Source organism: Amblyraja radiata, chromosome 12, assembly GCF_010909765.2.
Source record: "Amblyraja radiata isolate CabotCenter1 chromosome 12, sAmbRad1.1.pri, whole genome shotgun sequence".
Taxonomy (NCBI): Eukaryota; Metazoa; Chordata; class Chondrichthyes; order Rajiformes; family Rajidae; genus Amblyraja; species Amblyraja radiata.
The window spans coordinates 21,872,542-21,896,944 of NC_045967.1; the positions used below are offsets into that span (position 1 = coordinate 21,872,542).

At 40.7% G+C, this 24,403-nt stretch overlaps 1 protein-coding gene across 7 annotated transcripts in view; it reads left to right on the forward strand.

Moving 5' to 3' along the window:
• Positions 1 to 1,706: 1,706 nt before the first annotated feature.
• The window catches only part of aifm1 (apoptosis inducing factor mitochondria associated 1), a 55,500-nt gene continuing 32,803 nt past the window's right edge, over positions 1,707 to 24,403 (forward strand). Inside the window, exons 1-5 of one of the 7 annotated variants that reach the window (XM_033030370.1) lie at positions 1,707 to 1,906; positions 9,146 to 9,282; positions 19,220 to 19,325; positions 22,804 to 22,875; positions 23,605 to 23,732. In XM_033030370.1, the coding sequence (XP_032886261.1) occupies positions 1,819 to 1,906; positions 9,146 to 9,282; positions 19,220 to 19,325; positions 22,804 to 22,875; positions 23,605 to 23,732 (531 nt within the window). In that variant the 5' untranslated portion in view covers positions 1,707 to 1,818. Of the gene's footprint in view, positions 1,907 to 7,524; positions 7,662 to 9,145; positions 9,283 to 19,219; positions 19,326 to 22,803; positions 22,876 to 23,604; positions 23,733 to 24,403 lie in introns of those variants that run through there. The other 6 variants (XM_033030369.1, XM_033030371.1, XM_033030372.1 and 3 more) reach the window with 6 other exon arrangements.

Sequence of the window (24,403 nt, forward strand, 5' to 3'; positions counted from 1 at the left end):
CTCTCACCCCCTCCCCATCTCACTCCCCCCTTCCTCTCCCCCAACCCCCTGCCCTCCCCCACCCTCCCTCCGCTAAATCCCTTCCCCCCTCCATCCCCTTCCCTACCCCTTCCCACTCCCTCTCCACTTCCCCCCTCTCAGCCACCCTTTGCCCCCTCTCTCTTCTCCCATCTCTTGCTTCCCTCCTCCCCCACCCACCCTCTCCTCCTCCCTTCCATCCCCCCTCTCCCTTGCCGTTCTGTCTCTGTCTCTCCCCATTCGCGCTCTGCCCTCACTCTCACTCTCTACCTCCCCCTCCCCTCCCTCTATAGACGCGCCTGCGAGTTGGGGGCTATGCGTCAGTGGATAGGGCGGTTATGGGGTAAAAGGAGCAAAGTAATAATATTAATATAATATCAAGGGGGGTAGTTAGCGGTTGTGTGTGTGGGGGGGGGGGGGGGTGGGGAGTAGTTAGTGTGTGTGACGCCTCATGCCCCCCAGCCCACCCCCTTCCCCTGCAACCACACGTTGGGGGAACAGACCCAACCGGTCTGCACTTGGTCTATTTTTCGCTCAACCTGTCTGGTCTCACTACAGCAAGTTAAAAGACTCGCTACAGTATGCACCAGATTCCACAATTTCAAGTTAAAAAATGCAAAAGCTCCGTACCAATGGGAGGGGGGGACATCCCCCTCCCACAACTCTTCCCCACCCCCCACTCACTCTCGGTCGTTACGCTCCCTCGGGCTTCGTCTCTCGCAATAGGGGGGTTGCACGTAAGGTCACTGGGTCATAGGGCTTGACGCACGGAGCCGCTCAATCCATCTGGAGGACATCCGTAACTTCCGGTATATGTTATTAATGCAAGAAACGTGTACTTTCCTATCTGTTAAAAACTGCCAAAATTTTGAATTTTTGCGCTGAAAAAAATTGTGGAAGTCGGGGTAAGTGTGAGAGACATGTACTCAACTTTAGAATTCCAAAAGTGCAGCGAAACGAAGGTAAAGAGAAGCGAGAGCTGAAGGGACAACACCTTGAGAACCACGGGCGATTAAAAAAAATTACAGCCAGATTTATCACTTCTGAATCTTTTTAGATGCCAAAGGAATCAAGAAAAACACAAATAATGCCTTAGTTGATGAAATGCAGTGAGCAAACTACCAATGTTCGCTAAGCACTTTGGCGGTTGTTGTCCCTTCAGCTCTCGCTTCTATCTACCGTAATTTCTCCTCACTTTTGGAATTCTGAAGTAGGCTAAATGTCTCTCACGCTTATCCCGATTTCCATAATTATTTACAACGCAAAAATTGACAATTTCAGCCGGTTTTAACGGGCCCGCTATGCTGGAAACAATGGTAAGTGCCTACCTGCAGTTCATCGCGTGTACTCCACTTGGCGTAGCGTAGCAACAGTACGGGTCATGGGTCGTGACCCGACTGCCGTGAAACCTCCCTATTTCTCCATCCCAACTCTCACCCAATGTTGATAACCCTGTAACAGTTTTGTTTTCACTATCTTGCCTTTCTATTACAAAATTGATCCTTTGTGGAAGGATAAGTAGCAAATGCTCACTACATTTTAACAGCTTTACGTTTCAAATGTTGCAGCTTTAAATTCATTCCTGGGAGGCTTACTCTTGGTTTCTGTAGTTGTCGTGCTTGTGTTGTTGGAGCTTTGGCTGTAAGCTTCTCTTCTTCGCGGGAGTGCGCGTTCTAACGGCGCGGGGTCGCGCTTCGCCGGACCCTGCGCTTGCGCACCCGCGCGTTGGCTTCTCGGAGCAGTGCGGCGGTGAGAAGTGAAATAGGAATAACGTCGGGGGTCAAAGGATTCACTGCAACCATGTTACAGTGCAGGGCAATGTGGCAGAAACTAGCGCCGCTGAGCAGGGCATCGTCCACGCTAGGGAGGACTGGCAGCAAGAGGCGAGGTAAACGGCCGAGAGCGGTGTGTACAGGTCGCTGCCGAGTCAGCCTAGGCCTCTCATGGTCCTGGGAATTACAGCCTATGTTGCGAGGCCCATCCGAGCCAAGGTCGTGGGAACATCCTTATGCACAATGTTTTTTGGCGACAGCTCCATTGCAGAATATATCTCAATTTTATTAAATACGTGATTATTTCCTCGGCGGTTTTTCTGACTTGCGCCCTTGTTTTCCACTTTCCTTTCAATAACTAACTCCAAGAGCAACAGTTGTGCGTTGAACGGTGGTGCTCAATGGTATCCAGATGAATGAACTCTTGAAAGTTATTGGGGAGTCTACACTACGCGAGCTACGTGGACGATGTATAAACGAAAATAATATAGTATTTTCGTTTATACATCGTCCATGTAGCTCGCGTAGTGTAAATACTGTCCATTTGTTTTAGTACTAAACTTATTCTTGCTGATTCTGATAACAATTAACTTACAGCATGCAAACTCCAGTAGATGGTTTAATTGGTTCAATGTTACCCAGAAGGGCAGTTATATATGCACACATTTTGATGTCTTATAGAACTAAAAAAAAAAAATATTTCACCCAATATTAAAAAAACACATTGAAATTAGCATCTGTAGTCTGCAATGCTGGAATTCTGAAATACAAAATATAATCCTATAAATACTTGGGTTAGACACCATTTGGAAATTGAGATAGTTAACATTTGAAATTATTTTCTCTTTTTAAACTTGTGCCTCATTTGAAATATGTTGAATGTAATGGTTTTTAAACAACTACAGAGGTAGTGTGATAACAAGGGAAAGAAAGTGTTGATAGGATGAATAAGATAATGAGGGATAATACTCTAAAATGGAGGATCACGGCAGGACTAGAGGGCCTGAGTTCCAGGGAAAGATTGGGCAGACGAGGACTTGATTCCTTGGAAAACGGTATGCTGAGAGGTGACTTTTCGAAATGTATAAAATCATGAGGGAAATAGATGAGGATAGTATTTGCCCCAAGGGTGGAAACTTTCGAACTAGGGGGCATGGGATTAAGGAGAGGGGAAAGATTTAATAAGAACCCTGGGCAACCTTTTCACTCAGAAGGTGGTGGAAATATGGAATGAGCCGCCAGAGGAAATAGAGGCAGGTACTACAACAGCATGTAAAAGATACATAGATAGGGAAGGTTTAAAGGGATATGGGCCAAATGCAGGTAAATGTGACTAGCTGAGATGGGGTATCTTAGTCAAGGTTGGAGAAGAAAAGATTTTGTCTGAAACTGAAAATGGGAAAGTGAGAACCTTCTGACAAATCAGTCTGAAGAAGGGTCTCGACATGAAACGTCACCCAATCCTTCTCTCCAGTGATGCTGCCTGTCTCGCTGAGTTACTCTGTCAGAACTTGTATTGGAATCGGTTCCCAGGAAAAGGTGACAGTGTGGTTATAATCTGAGGTATTTTATCAATAATTAATATACTTTTCCAAGATTCCTTTGAGTGCTGAACAATGAGATCAGAATGAAATGAAGATTTTAAAATAGCAAGTTATTGGAAGTTAGGGATATTTTATGTGCACATTGAATGGAAGAGTTTACAAACACGACTGTTCAATCTGCATTTGGTTTTCCTAATATGGAAGAGATTCAAGAGTTCAAGAGACATTTATTGTCACATGCATCAATTGGTACAGTGAGATTTGAATCACCATACAGCCATACGAATAAAAATAACACAATACACGATAGAATTTAACATGAACATCCCCCAGAGTGGAATCAACGTTTCCCACTGTGCGGGACGGCAATAAAGTTCCTCTTGTTCACCCATGGTCGGGCCTTTAAGGCCTCTGCATTTGCCGCAACGGCGGCCCGATTGTACTATAAGCAGTGAGTATGGTCTACTAAATTGAGAAAGTACTAGTCAACAATCACTTGGAAGGAGTATTTGAGGTCATGGATGGTAGAAAGTAAGGTTATGAATAGCCAGGTGTTCTGCGTATGTATGAGAAGGAGTCTTGAACATTACGGCTGACTGGAATGGATTAAGGAGATACAAAGAACCAGATCTTTCAAAATACTAAATGGGAAGCAGAAGAGAGCTTTTTGGTGATGACATTGCATAGGATTGTCTTTGAATGTTCAACCTGGTGAGGTGGAGGGTGATGACAATAAGGATACAGGAGTCTTTCTGGGGATCGAGGGATGAGTAACAGTAGAATTGAAAGAAATCGGACATACTGTCAAATATCCTGGTTCCATATGAGGAAGATTCCTTCAAATAGCCCTTGGGATCACTCGTTTGGAAATCGCTTTTATTTGATGCAAGGAAGAGTAGACTAAAGATGAAGTGCATTTTTAATTATTTTGTGTATTTGCACCAGATTTACAGTGCCCTCCATAATGTTTGGGACAAACTCATCATTTATTTATTTGCTTCTGTACTCGACAATTTGAGATTTGTAATAGAAAAAATCACATGAGGTTAAAGTGCATATTGTCAGTTTTTAATAAAGGCCATTTTAATACATTTTGGTTTCACCATGTAGAAATTGCAGCAGTGATTATACATAGACCCCATTTCAGTGCACCATAATGTTTGACACTGCTTCAAGCCTGCGATTCACGGACATCACCAGTTGCTGGGTGTCTTCTCTGGTGATGCTCTGCCGGGCCTGTAGTGCATTCATCTTTAGCTTATGCTTGTTTTGTGGGCTAGTCCCCTTCAGTTTTCTCTTCAGCATATAAAAGGCATGCTCAAATGGGTTCAGATCAGGTGATTGACTTGGCCACACAAGAATTTACAAATTGTTTTAGCTTTGAAAAACTCCTTTGTTGCTTTAGCAGTATGTTTGGGATCTCTTCACTCAGTTATATATTCAAAGCACTATTAAATTTGTGAATATAACTTGGTTTTAATAGACCCCATAATACAAAGGTAATATGCAGAGTACTCAGCAAGCTTTACTGTGTCCACGGGGAGATAATCAGAATTAATATTTTGGGACTGACATTCACGGTTTTGAGCAATGCTGAGGCAAAACGAATGAGGAAGGGCTCTGCTGGGATGGAAGATAGCAATGGAAAAACACCCAGCTAAGTAATTACTGGTATCTGCTGTCTGGAGGTGGAAAGAGGACCAATAGTTATTATCTGGAGTCATTGATTGAACACACCTGCCAAATTGGAAATAAGGTACTGTGTTGTTTCTTTGCATCCTTTTATTGCTCAAGTAATTATCTTGTAGGAACAGCATTTTTTATGCTAACATACAATGGTTGCTTTATTGCAATGAGGAAGAAATACTGTACACCATGAATTGTGTTAAAATTATGAGTTGAGCCTTGTAAGTACTATAATGCTATCTATAGCTTGTTGCCTGATCAATTTGTTGCTGTTTCAGTTTCACATGGAAATTGTTTAATGACTTCACAGTTCTGAGGTAGAGAAATAAAACATGTCCGATTAGTCTATTGTCATTAGTTCTGATGGAATATAATTCCCCTGATTATTAACTGTTTTTCCAAAAATGCTGTATGACCCATTGACCACTTTAATGTGTTCTGTTTCTACTTCCAATTTCCAATATTTTGTGTTGAGACAAAAATTTGTGGTTTGTTAGCCTGGCAGGAACATTTTGAAATCCTTTACACCTAACAAGTTATTTAAAAAGCCAATGATCTATGCAGTTGAATCAGTAATTTGTTTATTATTTTGTGCTCATCATTTAATGCAGTGCGCATAATTCCCTATTATTGAATCTGTTAACCTCTTTGTTCCAGGCAGTTTTGTACAGAAATTCATTTCAGTTAACCTAATTCTATTTTGATAGAACAGTTCTTGCAACTTTTGTTGCATAGGCTTTTAAAATATTTGATATAACTGAGTATTGAAAGAGTATTGATAAATGGTAGATCAATTTTTAAACTGTGCCTCAGTTCTTCAAAACTGCAAAACCGTAACTCAACGGTTTGGTAGATTGATACATTTTTGGAGGGGAAGAAAATCAAAGTGGTATATTTGGAACTAAAATATTAAATTGAAAATAAACATGCATGAAACAGGGGCCAAAATCTGTAATTCTGGGAAGAACATGCAACTTCCATACAGATCAGCATGAATCTGAGCCTAAGAGGCAGTAGCTTCAACTGTTTCGCCACTGGGCTATCTCTATATTATTTTTCATTAATTCCCTAATTAAGGGTGAGAATATAGGGATCACAGCAACGTTTATTGGGGCTCTATGAGACTTCATTAACATTGGTAACGTCTTTTAACTAAATTACTGTGTGTGTGCGTGCGTGCTCATTTCGTTCCCCGAATTGCCTCAATTCCTTCATAGGAGCTGTCCTTTATATAGAGTTATAGAGACAGCCTATCTAGGGCACTTTTGGCATTAACCACCCATTGACACCTACGTTAGCCCTTTTTAAAAGATTCTCCCAACCTTATCTCCTCCTCCCGCTCCCCCCAGATTCTAGCTTTCATATTTTCGAGTCATAGAGCTATATATTGCAGTAATAGGCCCTACTGCCCACCTTGCCCATGCCGATCAAGTTGGCATACTGGGCTAATACTATTTGCTTCCATTCTACCCATGGCCCTCTAAACCCTTCCTTTCCATATTTATGTTCAAATATATTTTAAAAGTAAGAATTGTATCTGCTTCTAGAGCTTCTCGTAGCTCATTCCTGGTATGGATTACCCTTTGAGTGAAAATGTTATTCCCAAGGTCCCTTTTAGATCTCCCTCCTGTCACCCTAAGCCTATGCTCTCTAGTTTAGGAATTCTCTATGCTGGGAAAAATATTTTTGAGTGTTCACTTTATCCATGCTTCTCATGATCTCAATAAGGTTAGTCTCAAACCTTCCAAAGAAAAAAGTTCCAGCCTATTCAATCTATAACTCAAGACTGCGGGTCCAGGAAACATCCTGGTGAATTTCTTTTGCATTCTTTCCAATTTAGTGACATATTTCCTATAGCTTGGTGACAAATGCCCACAGTACTCCCAGGTGTGGTCTCATCAATGATTTGTACAGCTATAGGGACAGTTTACAGTGGCCAGTTAGCTTACTATCCTGCAAGCTAACCCTCAAGGTCATATTGAAGCTGGGTTTCTGATTTTTTGACGCAGTGGTTCCAATTGCTGCCCCACTGTACTGCCCACAATCGGTTATCATCAGGTAAGGTAGAAATTTGAGTTTATTTTCTTGAGTGTGAATAAGTGAGGCTATCATTCATAAAGATTGGAAACCACTTATTTAGATGAGGGTGATTACCACTGATTTAGACTAAGGTCTCAACAATGTAACCTTTGCCTCTCACATCAAACATTATTCTGCCCTGACCCTGGTGAATCACACTGTGATTCTGCTCTATGGTTTTTCTCTTGACTCTGATCTGTGTCATTGTAGTGTCATTTAGACACTGTTTATCATAATTATCATTGTTTTGACGGTTTAGATTTCACATAGTAATAAATTGACATGTTTCATTTCAAACTACATTTTCATAATTGATCTTTAAGATGCTTGATTGAGTAATAGACGTATTCACTTAACCTGCCTTCTAAAATATGTACCCAAATTATGATTATTATATTCTTATATTAATAAATTTTACTCTTTAGGAACTTTGTTACAGCGATGGAAACGTCCTTTAAATCAACAGATGAACAGGCAAATGGCTAGCGGCGTTGAACCTCATGGCTCTGGCGCTATTTATTTAGTGCTTATTGGCTTGACAAGTATAGGAGCTGGTGCATATGTAAGTAGAAGGGATATTTAATGAAAGGAATGAGCTTGCCACCTCTGCTTCTGTCGGTAACATTTGGAACATTTTGGGACTTCCTAATACCTCTTTACTTCCAGCTCAATTTCTTTGCTTTGTAGGTACTTGTAACTGGAAAGAAGAATAAAAATGACAGTGTGGATTGCAAAATTCATTTAACCTGTGTGACCCTTAATTTTATTAGCCCTTTGGTTTCACTTTTTTAAACCAAATTGATACAATCATTAGGATCTGTCGTTAGTTTTCCCTGATTCTTTTCTATTTGCTTGCAATCTAAACCAAGAGATTCTTATTGATATGTTATTTTAGATTCATTGTTGCTTTGAAATGTGTGTAACTAGTGAATGTAGAGAAACATTTTTTTCAATTAAGCACTCTTAGCGAGGAAGTGTGCTGTAGATTCCACTAACTACATTTAGTTTGTAGGCAAAGGTTATTATCCAGTAATATCCTGATAAATCGGTTATTGCTAAATAAAACTTTTTTCTCCCTCACAAATTACTACTTAAATTTATGAAGTTTGATACATTGCCTAGGAATTCAAAGGAATTGCTTTACCCAAGAACTAACGTAAATGAATATATTTTTTCTGTGAATTAAGTGGGCACAATTAAAATTTCTGCTTTATTCGGCCAATATTTTTTTTAATCAATTGATATTGCACTTTATCAACAGACTGAGCCTGATGCTTCCAGTTTGATAAAACAAATCTTAATTTTAGACCATCCTTACCATTAAAATTCAGGTCTTTCCAAATGTAAAGTGGCATAGAAAAAGATATTCAGTTTTAAACTACAATATTATTGCTTGTATTTTTCACGATTGTCCCATTCATATTTATTTTCCACCCAACTAAATATATGATGGTATTAACACTTGTGTAAACACCATAATTTTTTTTCCCTAGTTATTGAATGTTCTAGAGGATCTTCTCTCAGCCATGATCATATTGAATGGCGGTGCTGGCTCGAAGGGCCGAATGGCCTACTCCTGCACCTAATTTCTATGTTTCTATGTCTATGTTTCTCAAATATATGCACAGTCATCATACAAATTAAAATCTTTTTACTTCCAAGAAAAGTTCACTGAATATCAGAACAGTAATTTTCTGTGGGAAATATCAATTTCTAAATTATTTATTATCTGTAACTACTTCACATCAGCATCAATAATGCAAACAAAGATTATACAGGGAGACAAACCAATGCGTGTTTTGTTTCTCATTCCACAAAATCATAATAAATCAAGCTAGTCATTTGGAAGCTTTGCAAAGCAAGAGTATTAGTCATATTTTAGCTGGAATGCTTTTAAATTTGCATAGCTACGTATTGGAAAGAAAAGCAGCCTAAAAGTGAAATAAAAGGGCTTTTGAAATGGAAGGGTTTTCACTACTTTTTCACCAGTTTCTTCTTTTATTCTTTTCCTGATTTTCTTCTCTACTTTTCTATTCTTCTCTACAGTTTTCAAGCCTTACACAGTGCCTCCTTTAGGACCTTCAACAGGGTGTTTGATGTCCACAGGTGTGTCAAGGAACAGCAACAGCAATCTCATGTACTTCTTCATTGTTGGTGGAACGTTCATTGGGGGAATTACATATGTAAGCCAGCTTTGCCCTTTTGTAGTTGTATTTCAAATATTTCCTGTGGGTGGACCAATTGTTTCTTTTGTTTCATTGAAACATTGTTTCTTTTTCAAATTAGTAGTGCCCATTTTATGCAATAGTATTTGAATAATATTAATGAAGTATAGCTGTGAGTTTGAAAAACTCCCATATTACGTCAACATGAACTACAGAAAAGCTTTAGTTTTCTCACAAATATTGGTGGTTCACTTTGCTGAGGTCAATTTGATCTTTGAAGTATGGACTACAGGTTGTTACTTGTAGTAGAAGTGATATGAGAAATTTGAGGTAAAAAATATTGTTGTGCTTTGGGCAGTTTAGGCAGATAGTCTTACATGTGAATGAGGAGCAGCATTAGGTTTCTCAACTATTTCGCCATTAACTGGGATTATGACAAATCTCTTTGTAATCTGAATTTTGTTTCCTGGTAGTAACCCTATACTATGCTTGATTAGAAATTGATTGATTGATACTTTATTATCACATGTGGCATGTCTCAGTGAAATTCTTTGTTTTGCATACCGTACACAAAGTATGCAAGAGTCGCCACGTATCGGACACCACCAATTGTTAGAAGGAATCTCTGCCTTAAAGATATTCAAGGGCTTTGCTTCCATCGCCCTATGAGAAAGAATTCCAAAGACTCAAAACATGTCCGATTAGTCCATTGTCATTAGTTCTGATAGAATATAATTCCCCTGATTATTAACTGTGTTTTTCCAAAAATGCTGTATGACCCACTGACCACTTGTGTTCTGTTTTTACTTCCAATTTCCAATATTTTGTGTTGAGACAAAAATTTGTGATTTGTTAGCCTGGCAGGAACATTTTGAAATCCTTTACACCTAACAAGTTATTTAAAAAGCCAATGATCTATGCAGTTGAATCAGTAATTTGTTTATTATTTTGTGCTCATCATTTAATGCAGTGCGCATAATTCCCTATTATTGAATCTGTTAACCTCTTTGTTCCAGGCAGTTTTGTACAGAAATTCATTTCAGTTAACCTAATTCTATTTTGATAGAACAGTTCTTGCAACTGTTTGTTGCATAGGTTTTTAAAATATTTGATATAACTGAGTATTGAAAGAGTATTGATCTATAATAATAATAATAATGGATGGGATTTATATAGCGCCTTTCTAATACTCAAGGCGCTTTACATCGCATTATCCATTCACTCCTCAGTTACACTCGGTGGTGGTAAGCTGTCTCTACAGCTGCCCTGGGGCAGACTGACGGAAGCGTGGCTGCCAATCTGCGCCTACGGCCCCTCCGACCACCACCAATCACTCACACACATTCACACACATTCACACACAGGCAAAGGTGGGTGAAGTGTCTTGCCCAAGGGCACAACGATAGTATGCACTCCAAGCGGGATTTGAACCGGCTACCTTCCGGTTGCCAGCCGAACACTTAGCCCATTGTGCCATCTGTCGTCCCAATTACTATTAAATGGTAGATCAATTTTTAAACTGTGCCTCAGTTCTTCAAAACTGCAAAACCGTAACTCAACGGTTTGGTAGATTGATACATTTTTGGAGGGGAAGAAAATCAAAGTGGTATATTTGGAACTAAAATATTAAATTGAAAATAAACATGCATGAAACAGGGGCCAAAATCTGTAATTCTGGGAAGAACATGCAACTTCCATACAGATCAGCATGAATCTGAGCCTATGAGGCAGTAGCTTCAACTGTTTCGCCATTGGGCTATCTCTATATTATTTTTCATTAATTCCTTAATTAAGGGTGAGAATATAGCGATCACAGCAACGTTTATTGGGGCTCTATGAGACTTCATTAACATTGGTAAACCTTTTAACTAAATTACTGTGTGTGTGCGTATGTGCTCATTTCGTTCCCCGAATTGCCTCAATTCCTTCATAGGAGCTGGTCTTTATATAGAGTTATAGAGACAGCCTATCTAGGGCACTTTTGGCATTAACCACCCATTGACACCTACGTTAGCCCTTTTTAAAAGATTCTCCCAACCTTATCTCCTCCTCCCGCTTCCTCCAGATTCTAGCTTTCATATTTTCGAGTCATAGAGCTATATATTGCAGTAATAGGCCTTACTGCCCACCTTGCCCATGCCGATCAAGTTGGCATACTGGGCTAATACTATTTGCTTCCATTCTACCCATGGCCCTCTAAACCCTTCCTTTCCATATTTATGTTCAAATATATTTTAAAAGTAAGAATTGTATCTGCTTCTAGAGCTTCTCGTAGCTCATTCCTGGTATGGATTACCCTTTGAGTGAAAAGGTTATTCCCAAGGTCCCTTTTAGATCTCCCTCCTGTCACCCTAAGTCTATGTTCTCTAGTTTAGGAATTCTCTATGCTGGGAAAAATATTTTTGAGTGTTCACTTTATCCATGCTTCTCATGATCTCAATAAGGTTAGTCTCAAACCTTCCAAAGAAAAACGTTCCAGCCTATTCAATCTATAACTCAAGACTGCGGGTCCAGGAAACATCCTGGTGAATTTCTTTTGCATTCTTTCCAATTTATTACATGAACTACAGAAAAGCTTTAGTTTTCTCACAAATATTGGTGGTTCACTTTGCTGAGGTCAATTTGATCTTTGAAGTATGAACTACAGGTTGTTACTTGTAGTAGAAGTGATATGAGAAATTTGAGGTTAAAAATATTGTTGTGCTTGGGGCAGTTTAGGCAGATAGTCTTACATGTGAATGAGGAGCAGCATTAGGTTTCTCAACTGTATTTCGCCATTAACTGGGATTATGACAAATCTCTTTGTAATCTGAATATTGTTTCCTGGTAGTAACCCTATACTATGCTTGATTAGAAATTGATTGATTGATACTTTATTATCACATGTGGCATGTCTCAGTGAAATTCTTTGTTTTGCATACCGTACACAAAGTATGCAAGAGTCGCCACGTATAGGACACCACCAATTGTTAGAAGGAATCTCTGCCTTAAAGATATTCAAGGGCTTTGCTTCCATCGCCCTATGAGAAAGAATTCCAAAGACTCAAAGTCCTCTGAGATTTTTTTCCGCCTCTGATTTAAATTAGCGACCTAAATTGCGATTCTTGCAGTAATCCAAGACTTTCAAGACTCCACATTATAGAATAGAATAGAATAACTTTCATTGTCATTCAAACAGAGAAGGTTTGAACGAAAGTCATTCCTACAGTCATGATATTACAAAAAAAACAAGACACACACTTGACACAATTTACACAAACATCCATCACAGTGAATCTCCAACACCTCATCACTGTGATGGAAGGCAAAAGTCTTATCTCTTCCCTTTGTTCTCCCACGGTCCAGCAGTCCAACTGCAGCGTTGAGGCGACTGGGGCTCACGATGTTAAAGCCCCCGGCGGGCGATGGTAAGTCCCACGGCCGTTTAAGCCGCGCCAGGCGATGTTAGGCCCTGCTCCGAGTCATTTAAACTCCGCGATTCCGGCGGACGAAGTTGCTGTTACGGGAGCTCCGAAAAGCGGTCTCCTACCAGGGACCTGCGAGCTCCCAATGTTCATGTCCACCGGGCCTGCGGCCGGAGCCTCCGAAGCTCCGAAGTCAGGTTGCAGCGGTGCGCCACCACAGCTCTCCCCATTCCGAAGTCGGCCAGCTCCGCGATGGTGAGTCCGCAGGCTCCGCGACTGGAGCCCTCAGGTTGGTTCCGGTTGGAGGCCGCCGCCGGCTCCACGATGTTGGGCCCAACAACACCGGAGACCTGACAGGGAAAAAGCCGGGTCCCCGTACAGGGAAGAGATTAAACGGTTTCCCCCACCCCACCCCCCACATATACACAGCTTAAAAAATAATAAAAATTAAAACCAAAAACATACATCTAACCGGACAAATTTTTTTTTTAAAAGACAGACGGACTGCAGTCGAGCGGCTGCCGTTAGGCGCCGCCACACTGCAGTTATCTTGTGTTGTGATCAAGTATCCTCATACTCTTCCAAGTTTGCCCTGTCCAGTGTTTCCCAATGAGTAGTCTGCCCATTCACAGGTTAATTCAGAAATGCTTCCTCTGCAGAAACATCCTTCCTTAAATAAGGAGGCATACTGCATCTCAGTTTGCACTCCATTCACGAAGAACATGATAATTAATGTCGTCAGGGATTCAGCAACTGGCTCTTTGCCTCACTGTGTCCATTCTGGGTAGCAGTCTATACCAATCCCATTTACTAGTACTCAGTCCTCAATCTCCTGTGCCTTGGCAATTGCAAGTGTGTATCCAGATGCTTCATAAACGTGAAAGTACCTGCCTCCACTATCTTCTTCACCTTCGCATTCCAGATAGCAACCACTCTCTGGCTGAAGAAATTCTTCCATGGATCCCTGCTGAATCTTTCTCTTCAACTTAAACCTATGGCATCTGGTCGTGGACAACTCTGCCAGTGTAAAAAGTTTTTTACTGTTTACCCTAACTATGCTTATTATGATTTTGTATACCTATGTCAGGTCTCCCCTCAGCCTCATCTGCTGCAAGTAAAACAAGCCAAGCCCATCCTGTATCTCCTCGTAACTGGTCTGTTCCAAGCAACATCCTGGTTAATCTCTGCACCCTCTCCAATTCAATATTTCATATTCTGCAGAATCTAGAACTGCAGAGTATTCTAGATGTGGCTGAATTAATATTTTATGATATTGTACCAAGACCTCTACTCCTATTTTCTACGCTCAAGCTGATGATGACGAGCATCTCAAATACCTTGTCACCACCCTTTCTATCTGTGCTGACACCTTCAGAGATCTTTGAACTTGTACCATAATGTCACTGTTCCTTGCGATTCATGGTATATGCCCTAACCTTATTTGACCTTTATTCCTCATAGTAATACATTGCCTCGCATGTCAGAATTAAATTACATTTGCCATTGGCTTGTCTCATTTAGCAATGGATTAATGTCATTCTATAGTCCAATACTACCCATCTCTCTATCAATAATATCACCAATTTCCATCTCATCTACAAACATATCAATTATTCCATCTTAGTCATTGATGTATACAACAAACAGCAAGAATCACACCAATGTTAAACTGCTGGTCTCTGACTTTCACTTACAAAAGCAACCCTTCATTGTCATCTATCCTGTGTTATTAATTTTGCATCAGATCTGACAAATTGCCTTGGATCCTATGGTTTCTATCTTGGTGGACTAACCTTCTCAAAGGCCTCACTGAAGATCATGCAAAACACGTCAACTGCATTGCCCTCTTCAAAACTATTCAGATTTGTCAGATGCAATTTCCCACCAACAAATTCATGCTTAACTACCCCTTATCGGTCCCTGTCTTTGCAAGTATAGATCAATCCTCTTCCTCTGACATTAGCCTGAGCATTTATTTCTCTATTCTCAGTAAATAAAGATATTTGTTGCCTTCCACGAATCTTTCATCTCACCTGTGGCCAGCAAAGATTTAAATATCACTGACTGGTCCCTGACAATCTCCCTCATATTTTCCCAAAGCTTGGGATGCACTTTAGTTTAGTTTGGAGATATAGCGCGGAAACAGGCCCTTCGGCCCACCGAGTCCGCACCGACCAGCAATCCCTGCACATGAACACTATCCTACTATTAGGGACAATTTACGCACACACCAAGCCAATATACCTGTGCGTCTTTGGAGTGTGCGAGGAAACCCAAGAAAACTCACGTGGTCACGGGGAGAACGTACAGACTCCGTACAGACAGCACCTGTAGTCGGGGTCGAACCCGGGTATCCGGCGCTGTAAGGCAGCAACTCAACAGCTGCACCACCATGCCCACTTCACCAAGCACTGGTGATTTAACCTCCTTTATTCCCGCGAAGATATCTTGTACTTGCTTTTCTATCTTGATATACTCTCAAATATCACTATCCCATTTGAGATTTCGAACTACAATGTCCTTCTCCTGAATGATAACACACTCATTTAAGACCTCACTCACATTCATTGGCTCCATGCACAGGCTGCACATTTGATCCCAAATGGGCCCACACTTTCCCTGATGATCCTCTTGTTCCCAATGTACTTATAAAATACCTTGAAACCTCCCTTAATCTTTAATGGTCCACCATTGCCCTAATTCCTTCTGTCAGCACCTCTACATTTTCTTTACTCCTGAAGGTCTTATTCGTGGTTTGTACTGTGTGCCAACCATATGCATGCTTCATTTTCATTCTCCATTCCTCTATCCTTTGAAATCCAGAATTCCTTGGATTTGCCACTTTTGCCTATCCCCTTGCAGGAAGACAGGTTAGCCATGCTATTTCACTTGTAAAACACTGCCCCATCTTGGAAATAAGATGACCCGTATCCTGAAAGTAAATTTACCTGTAGGTAGCAGCTCCCAGTCTACCTTTACAGTCCAGCTTCATGACATTGAATTTTGCCATTCCCCCATTCAAAACCTTAATTTTTGGACGATCCCAAAACTCCATCTGTTACTACCTTCAAACATGTTGAATCATGGTCACCATTAAACTGCTTGTCAACTAAGACCTTCACTACTTGCCAAGTTCCATTTGACTTGCCCCACTCAGTGAACTTAAAGTGATTCCCAGTCCACTAATGCATAGAACAAATCACATCAGATGGATCGGGGGGAAAAGAAGGTTCTCAAACCTTTTTTTTTAAGTGCAGCGTACCTGCCAATTAGACATAGACATAGACATAGAAAATAGGTGCACGAGGAGGCCAATTGGCCCTTCAAGCCAGCACCGCCATTCATTGTGATCATGGCTGATCATCCACAATCAGTAACCCACCCGTGCCTGACTTCTCCCTATACCCCTTCATTCCGCTAGCCCCCAGAGCTCTATCTAACTCTCTTTTAAATTCATCCAGTGCATTGGCCTCTGCTGCCTTCTGTGGCAGAGAATTCCACAAATTCACAACTCGCTGCGTGAAAAACTTTTTTCTCATCTCAGTTTTAAATAGCCTCCCCTTTATTCTTAAACTGTGGCCCCTGGTTATGGACTTCCCCCAACATTGGGAACATTTTCCCTGCATCTGGCTTGTCCAGTCCTTTTATAATTTTATATGTTTCTATAAGATCCCTCATCCTTCCGAATTCCAACTAATACAAGCCCAGTCTTTCCAATCTTTCCTCAAATGACAGTCCCTCCATCCTGGGGATTAACCTTGTGAACCTACTCTGCATTGCCTCGATAGCAAGGATGTCTTTCCTCAAATTAGGAAAATCTGCACACAATACTCCAGCACTCAAACTGCACACAATACTCCCGATGTGGATTCACCAGGCCCTGTACAACTGCAGAAGGACCTCTTTACTCCTATACTCAAATCCTCTCGATATGAAACATAGAAACATAGAAATTAGGTGCAGGAGTAGGCCATTCGGCCCTTCGAGCCTGCACCGCCATTCAATATGATCATGGCTGATCATCCAACTCAGTATCCAGTACCTGCCTTCTCTCCATACCCCCTGATCCCCTTAGCCACAAGGGCCACATCTAACTCCCTCTTAAATATAGCCAATGAACTGGCCTCGACTACCATCTGTGGCAGGGAGTTCCAGAGATTCACCACTCTCTGTGTGAAAAAAGTTCTTCTCATCTCGGTTTTAAAGGATTTCCCCCTTATCCTTAAGCTGTGACCCCTTGTCCTGGACTTCCCCAACATCGGGAGCAATCTTCCTGCATCTAGCCTGTCCAACCCCTTAAGAATTTTGTAAGTTTCTATAAGATCCCCTCTCAATCTCCTAAATTCTAGAGAGTATAAACCAAGTCTATCCAGTCTTTCTTCATAAGACAGTCCTGACATCCCAGGAATCAGTCTGGTGAACCTTCTCTGCACTCCCTCTATGGCAATAATGTCCTTCCTCAGATTTGGAGACCAAAACTGTACGCAATACTCCAGGTGTGGTCTCACCAAGACCCTGTACAACTGCAGTAGAACCTCCCTGCTCCTATACTCAAATCCTTTTGCTATGAAAGCTAACATACCATTCACTTTCTTCACTGCCTGCTGCACCTGCATGCCCACTTTCAATGACTGGTGTACCATGACACCCAGGTCTCACTGCATCTCCCCTTTTCCTAGTCGGCCACCATTTAGATAATAGTCTGCTTTCCTGTTTTTGCCACCAAAATGGATAACCTCACATTTATCCACATTATACTGCATCTGCCAAACATTTGCCCACTCACCCAGCCTATCCAAGTCACCTTGCAGTCTCCTAGCATCCTCCTCACAGCTAACACTGCCCCCCAGCTTAGTGTCATCCGCAAACTTGGAGATATTGCCTTCAATTCCCTCATCCAGATCATTAATATATATTGTAAATAGCTGGGGTCCCAGCACTGAGCCTTGCGGTACCCCACTAGTCACTGCCTGCCATTGTGAAAAGGACCCGTTTACTCCTACTCTTTGCTTCCTGTTTGCCAGCCAGTTCTCTATCCACATCAATACTGAACCCCCAATGCCGTGTGCTTTAAGTTTGTAAACTAATCTCTTATGAAGGCCTACATGCCATTAGCTTCCTTCACTGCCTGCTGTACCTGCATGTTTACTGTTAGTGACCAGTGTACAAGGACACCCAGGTCCCGTTGCACTTCCCTTTTTCCTAATCTGACACCATTTGGATAATAATCTGTCTCCTTGTTCTTGCCGCCAAAATGGATAACCTCACATTTATGTACATTATACTCCATCTGCTTTGCATTTGTCCACACACTCAACCTGTCCAAGTCAATGGATCAAAGGATTTTTCCAATGTCTTTTAAAATTGAACAGATTTTTCATAAATGTAAAGCTTGTTAGCCTGCAGTTCACCAAATTGTGTTAATTTTTTTTTAATTGGAAATTTTATATTCACTGCTCATTCATAAAACTTATGACATTTCTGATACTGAATCATTTCCCTCTCCAATCTTATTTTAACAATGTCATATTAAAATACTGTATTCCTTTGTACGTTGAGATATATTACGACCCTCCTCGGCAAATCTTTACTTAAGTTGTTTGATTGAGATCCAATGTTGAATGTTCTAATGAGTTCGTCAGAAATAAGTTTGAGATACATAGAGGTACAGAAAACTTTTTGAACAGCTGCTGGAATCTGGAGCAACAAACAAGCTGGTGAAGGAACTTGGTCAATTGTGCAACATCTGCATCTGCTACTCGATTTGATGAGCTATTCCAGCAGAAAGTTGTTTGACACATAGGATTGTTTGAAATGGGTTAATTTTGAACTATTGTTAAAATGCAAACAGAAAACCTGCCATGTACCATCCATTTCCAGTGATTTTTAGGAGTTTATAGCTGAAACCTAAATTTCATAAATTGATGTTGTTTATTAAATGTTCACTGATTGTAACACCACATTAATTGGTTCAGCCTCCACTTGTAGCCTTTGTTGCATTTAGACATCTCTGTAGCCTCACTCAAGCCATCCAAATATCACTTTACAAAATCCCCACATTCCAACCCACGGGTATTTTTGGAATAGAAATCCTTCAATCTTAAATTTACCAGTTGTGTTTTTGAACTAAAGAATCCTGTATACAGTGAAATTGTATCACTGAAATACTCTTCTCACTCATCTCTTTTTCAAAATTGTTGGAGTACATTTTCAGAATGATTTGTGTTTCATGTACTGGATCTTGACAGGCTGATAAGACTTCATGTTCTTGTATATTTCCTTGTCTGATATATTTTCTCCTCAATCCGAAACACTGACCCTGCACTGACATCTCAATGTTTCTTTTTGTTGTTGGATCACCAGGAGAGCTAAACTAATTGACATTGATTAAGACATATGAAAATACATTTAACACCAGATAAAATATGTAATGAACGACAGCAACGTCAATTTTAGAAACAATTAGGCATGAAGGTCACTTTTTTATTAATTTGGAAATGTTAATCTGATTATTGAACCAAATATACCAGATTAACACAATTTGTTCACAGGTATATAGTATAATAAAAGAAGACAAAGAAAGGTACAAAAAGCGAGTCACACAGATGCGATCAAGATCCAGTGAGGAAAGAAAGTCTGAAGAATTGTCAGCAAAAGGTATGTAAGTTTTTTCTTCTGCTTTCTTGAGGTGCAGATACAGGCAGATGTGCCATGCCAGCAGATATTTGGTACTTTTGTTGAAAGTCTTAACTCGTGTATCTAAAAAGTGGGCTTTTGCAGTTGTTTAACATGACTGATTCGGTACTTGATGCCCTTTCTCACACTCTTGTGCTGGAGTAGCTCAGCAAGTTAGGCAACATCTGTGGGGGGAATGGCTGGGTAACAATTTAGGTCGGGACCCTTCAGACATTGTTGGCAGGGAGAGAAAGCTGAATAAGCAACAGGTCAAAGCATTGCAAGTGAAAGGTGGATACAGGTCTTGGGATTACAGACAGATGGACCTGTCCCACTTAGGCGACTTTTTAGGTGACTGCAGGAGACTTTGCAGTTGCCACATGGTCACCACATGTTCGCGGGTGGTTGCCTGGGAGTCGCCTTCATGGTCGTGAGGAGTTCCTGCATTCCGGGAACTAGTCGCAACCTCATGGTCGCCGTGAATTTCTCAACATGTTAAAAAATTAGCGGCAACTAGAATGAAGCTGCCATGGAGGGTAGTGAGAATTCTCGAGCCGTAGATGGGTCGGCAGGAGATCCTAGTGGGTTGCCTGGATGTCGGAGGTTCTCGTAGGTTGGAGCCAGTGCTAACCGGTGAATTTCATTGGCTCATTGGGGGAAAAAAAAGGTAAGCAGTGGTTTTCAGAACCAAGGATAACCAACCGGTAATGTTAAATGTCCGCCGAGCTTCACAGCCGTGTATCTCTGGCTTCTTAAAAGTTGTCTACACTCCTTCCCCCCTCTTCCTTCTCCCTCCCCCCTCTTTTAAAGGACTTACCGTACACTGTGCTTTAGCCGTCTTTTTACAGCGCCAACCTTCTTGTTCATCGCGGTGTGTCTGTATCATCGTGGCTTTGCACCGTGTGAATTTTTTTGGACAGGGCAAGTGGGGGGAGCGCTGTCTAAAAAATTCTCACGGGCTGGTAAAGGAAGGTTGGCACTGTAAAAAGACGGCAACTTGACAGATGCCGGCAGTCCGCTGAAAAATCGCCTAAGTGGGACAGGCCCATTAGGGTCCACCTTAACACCATTTGTAGTGTTACTTAATATTGGATAATTCAATGTTCATAAAGTAGTATGCTTTCCTAACTAATAATGATGGTAAAAAAAATAATTGACAATGATATTAGCAGTGAGACTCTTATTGCAATTTATCTTGTTTTGAAAGTGTCTGAGGCACTGATGCCATTAATACAGAAATCAAATAAAGGCTGCTTCGTTTTGTCAAGTCTGATAAAAGTAAATTATTAATAAAAAGGAATTCGTCCTACAAAAATATCTCTCTATAAAAAGGGGATTTGCCTAGTTTCTTTTATAAAGGAAACTTGGCTCATTGTTCCCAAAAATTGGAAGTAATTCAGGACTCTTATCACCTTGGATGGAATTACATTGGCTGTAAACGGTGGGCAGAGATAGTTCAGCTGGAAGTGGTGGTGCACAGATAGTTCATAGACAGAGGCTAAAATGTTGTTAGTCCTTTGATCTGAGCTGAAGTAAATAAAAGGAGGCAGCATAAAAAAATTACATATTTTTGTTGGAGACTATTAAATCTGGAAGGTGCACATATTTCTCTATTTTTGTTTTAGTTTGCCTTATGCTAATTGCTTTTCTTGGATTGTATTTAGTGAAACATGTCAATTTAGTCTTTCGCGGTTGCTTTGACTGGTATTAAATCTGCAAGCATAATGTTTCCTTGAAGGCCCTGCCTTTGATTCAAAACATGGAATATATTGACTTTGCTTGGGTAATTTAAGAAATTTTGAACTGAAGATGAGAAATTTGCTGCTTTTGGCTTTTAAAAATGTTCATGTCCACAGTTTCATAAGTCATAGAAGTGGAATTGGGTTATACAGTCCAGCAAGTCTACTCTGCCATTCAATCATTCAGTCTATCTTTCCCTCTCAACCCCATTCTCCTGCTTTCTTCCCATAACCTTTCACATCTGTACTAATCAAAAACCTGTCAATCTAGCTTTAAAAATACCCAATGACTTGGCCTCCACAACTGTCTGTGGAAATGATTTCCACAGATTTGCCACCCTCTGGCCAAATTTCCTTTCTAAAAGTACATACTTTTATTCTGAGGTTGTGTGCTCTGGTCCTATACTATCCCACTAGTGGAAACATCCTCTCCAAAACCACTATCCAGGCTTTTCACTATTCGGTAGGTTTCAATGTAGATCTCATCCTTCTAAACTCCAGCGAGTACAGGTCCAGAGCTGTCAAAAACTTCTCATGCATTAACCCAATCATCCCTGGGATTATACACGTAAACCTTCTCTGGGCCCTCTCGAATGACAGCACATCCCTCCTCGGATATGGGGCTCAAAACTGCTCACAATTCTCCATATGTGGTCTGGCCTCATGCCTTATAACGCCTCAGCAATGCATCCCTGTTGTTATATTCTAGTCCTCTCGAAATGAATGCCAATATTGCATTTGTCTTCATTACTACCTATTCAACTTGCAAATTAACCTTTTGGAAATCCTGCACCAGCTCTCCCGATCTCCAATTTCTGAATATTCTTCCCATTTAGAAAATGCTCATGCTTTTATTCCTTCTGCCAAAGTGCATGACTGTACAGTTTGCTCTGCTGCATTCCACCTGCCATTGTTTTGCCCGCTCTCCTAACCTGTTCAAGTCCTTCTGCAGACTCCTTGGTTACTCCACACTATCTGCCCCCCTACCTATCTTCGTATTATCCATAAACTTGACCATAAAGCCATCAATTCCATAATCTAACACTGACCCACTGCCGAAACACCACGAGTCACTGGCAGCCAACCAGAAAAAGCCCCTATTATTCCCAATCTATCTTCTGCTATTCAGCCAAACTCTATCAATTTCATCTGATACCATGGGGTCTCATAGTTTTTTAACAGCCTCGCGTGCAGCACCTTATCAAAGGCTTTCTGAAAATCCAGATAAACAAAATCTTTCTACTCTCCTGTGTCCATCAAGCTATTTACTTCCTCAAAGAATTCCAACAGATTTGACAAGCAAGATTTCCCCTTCACAACACCATGCTGACTTCGGCCTATTATTATATCTCATCAAAATCTTCCAATTAAAATGTTTTCATCTGGATGAGGATTGGCTTACATGAGCCTAATTAATTCGGCTCTGAATTGTTTTAAGGGCCTGTCCCACTTGGCGACTGTCGGCATCATTGACTGTTGTATCATGTCACCGAAAAAGTTGCGGCGTGACGAGATATTGATGCGTGGTGTCTCCTCAAGTGACGCAACTTTTTTTTGTTGCCGCTGGATTTTGAAATGGTCGAAATCTTTCAGCGACCCTGATACGTCAGTCAATGACGCCGGCAGTCGGCAAAAAAATCGCCAAGTGGGACAGGCCCTTTAAACATTGCATGATAAGAAAGTTGTATCCAATGGTTTGTGATGTGTATCTGTCATTACAGCAGATGCCTCTGAATTGCCCGAACAGGTTTCAGTGAAAGTAACAGCAGAGAAATCGGAAACTGAGATTGAATGTGAGTTTTGACCTTTTCCCACATACAGTATTTTAAGTTTTATTTTGTCCTAGTAAACCATTAAACAAAATTAATGTATATTTAATGATAACATGAATTTGATGTAAATATTAGATGAATTGCATCCATGTATCTTGATCTAATTGGAGTTACTGATGCTGTATATTGAAGTATATCACATGATTAAGATGACATTGTTATGGTGTCTGAAAAAACAATTAATGTGGCCTGTGGTCCAAATGATGCAGTTACTTGAATTGCTCTGGCTGACCCGCTGACTTCAGCACTGTGTCCTTTTGCATATTAACCATGATCTGTTCTTTATTTCAACTATATACAATGATAATACATTACTCGGTTATCACGGACAATCAGCAATAACGAACACCACTGCCCCCCCCCCCCCCCCCTATCGTCCGTTATAATGTGGGTGTACTGTACCATGAAATTAATCTTTGTAATTTTAGGGTTGTAAATCTGAATTAATTGCATTATATTTTTCTGCATTTGCTTGTGCTATATTTGAATTTTTGGTCATCTGCTGCTATTTCTGCAGTTCATTGCAAAAAATATAATTGTTGCATTTTAACTAAGACACATAACTATTATTAATCACAAAGTAATGTAGCTTACCTGTTATATGTTTGATTGGTGCTGGAGAAAAGTCCTTCATTGTTGTTGCTCAAGCCTATATAGAATTTGTTTAATGTTTTTCTCCTCTTCCGACAGCAGCAACAGTTGAACCAGTCAGTGCTAGGCCTGACATACCATCACATGTTCCTTACCTTCTGATTGGTGGAGGCACTGCATCATTTGCAGCAGCTAGATCTATACGTGCACGAGATCCTGGAGCAAGGGTGGGCAATAATCTAATTTATTTGTATGGATTTCTAATTAAATATGATTTGAGTATACCATCCCTTAGTATGTTTAATTGTCCCTTTGCTAAATTACTATGACAAAGATGGAAGAGCTGTAACATATCTATATGACCCAGATGGAGAAAGGAAAATCATCCAAACTGAAATTGCATTTGAGCGTGATTGGAATGACAAAGATGAACTTTGAAATGTTCCCAAATTATAAATGTACAAGAAACCAGTGCCTTAAGGAGTCTTTAAGGAAAATAAGTACATTTGCATACTGTAGTCCAGGCGAAGGATGTTATCACAATGATGCTTAATGAAATAACACCCAGTGTATGGCTTACAGCTTTAGTCTCCACTTTTAACAGAGCAGTTGTTTGTAGTAGAAGCAGTGCAGAGAAGGTTCATGAGAGTAATTCATGAATTGAAAGTGTGAATGTAAAGGGACTGGCCCACTTGGGCGACCTAATCCGCGAGTTCTGGCGAGTTTGCCCTCGACTCGTACTTGTAGCATGGTCGACATGAGGTCGTAGGAGGTCTTTGTAACTCTCCTTCATGCTCGAGAGTAGTCCCCATGTACTCGAGGCCTCAACTAGGTTGCGGCGCATTTTTCAACATGTTGAAAAATGCCCCGCGAGTAAAAAAAGGTTGCCATGGAAAAA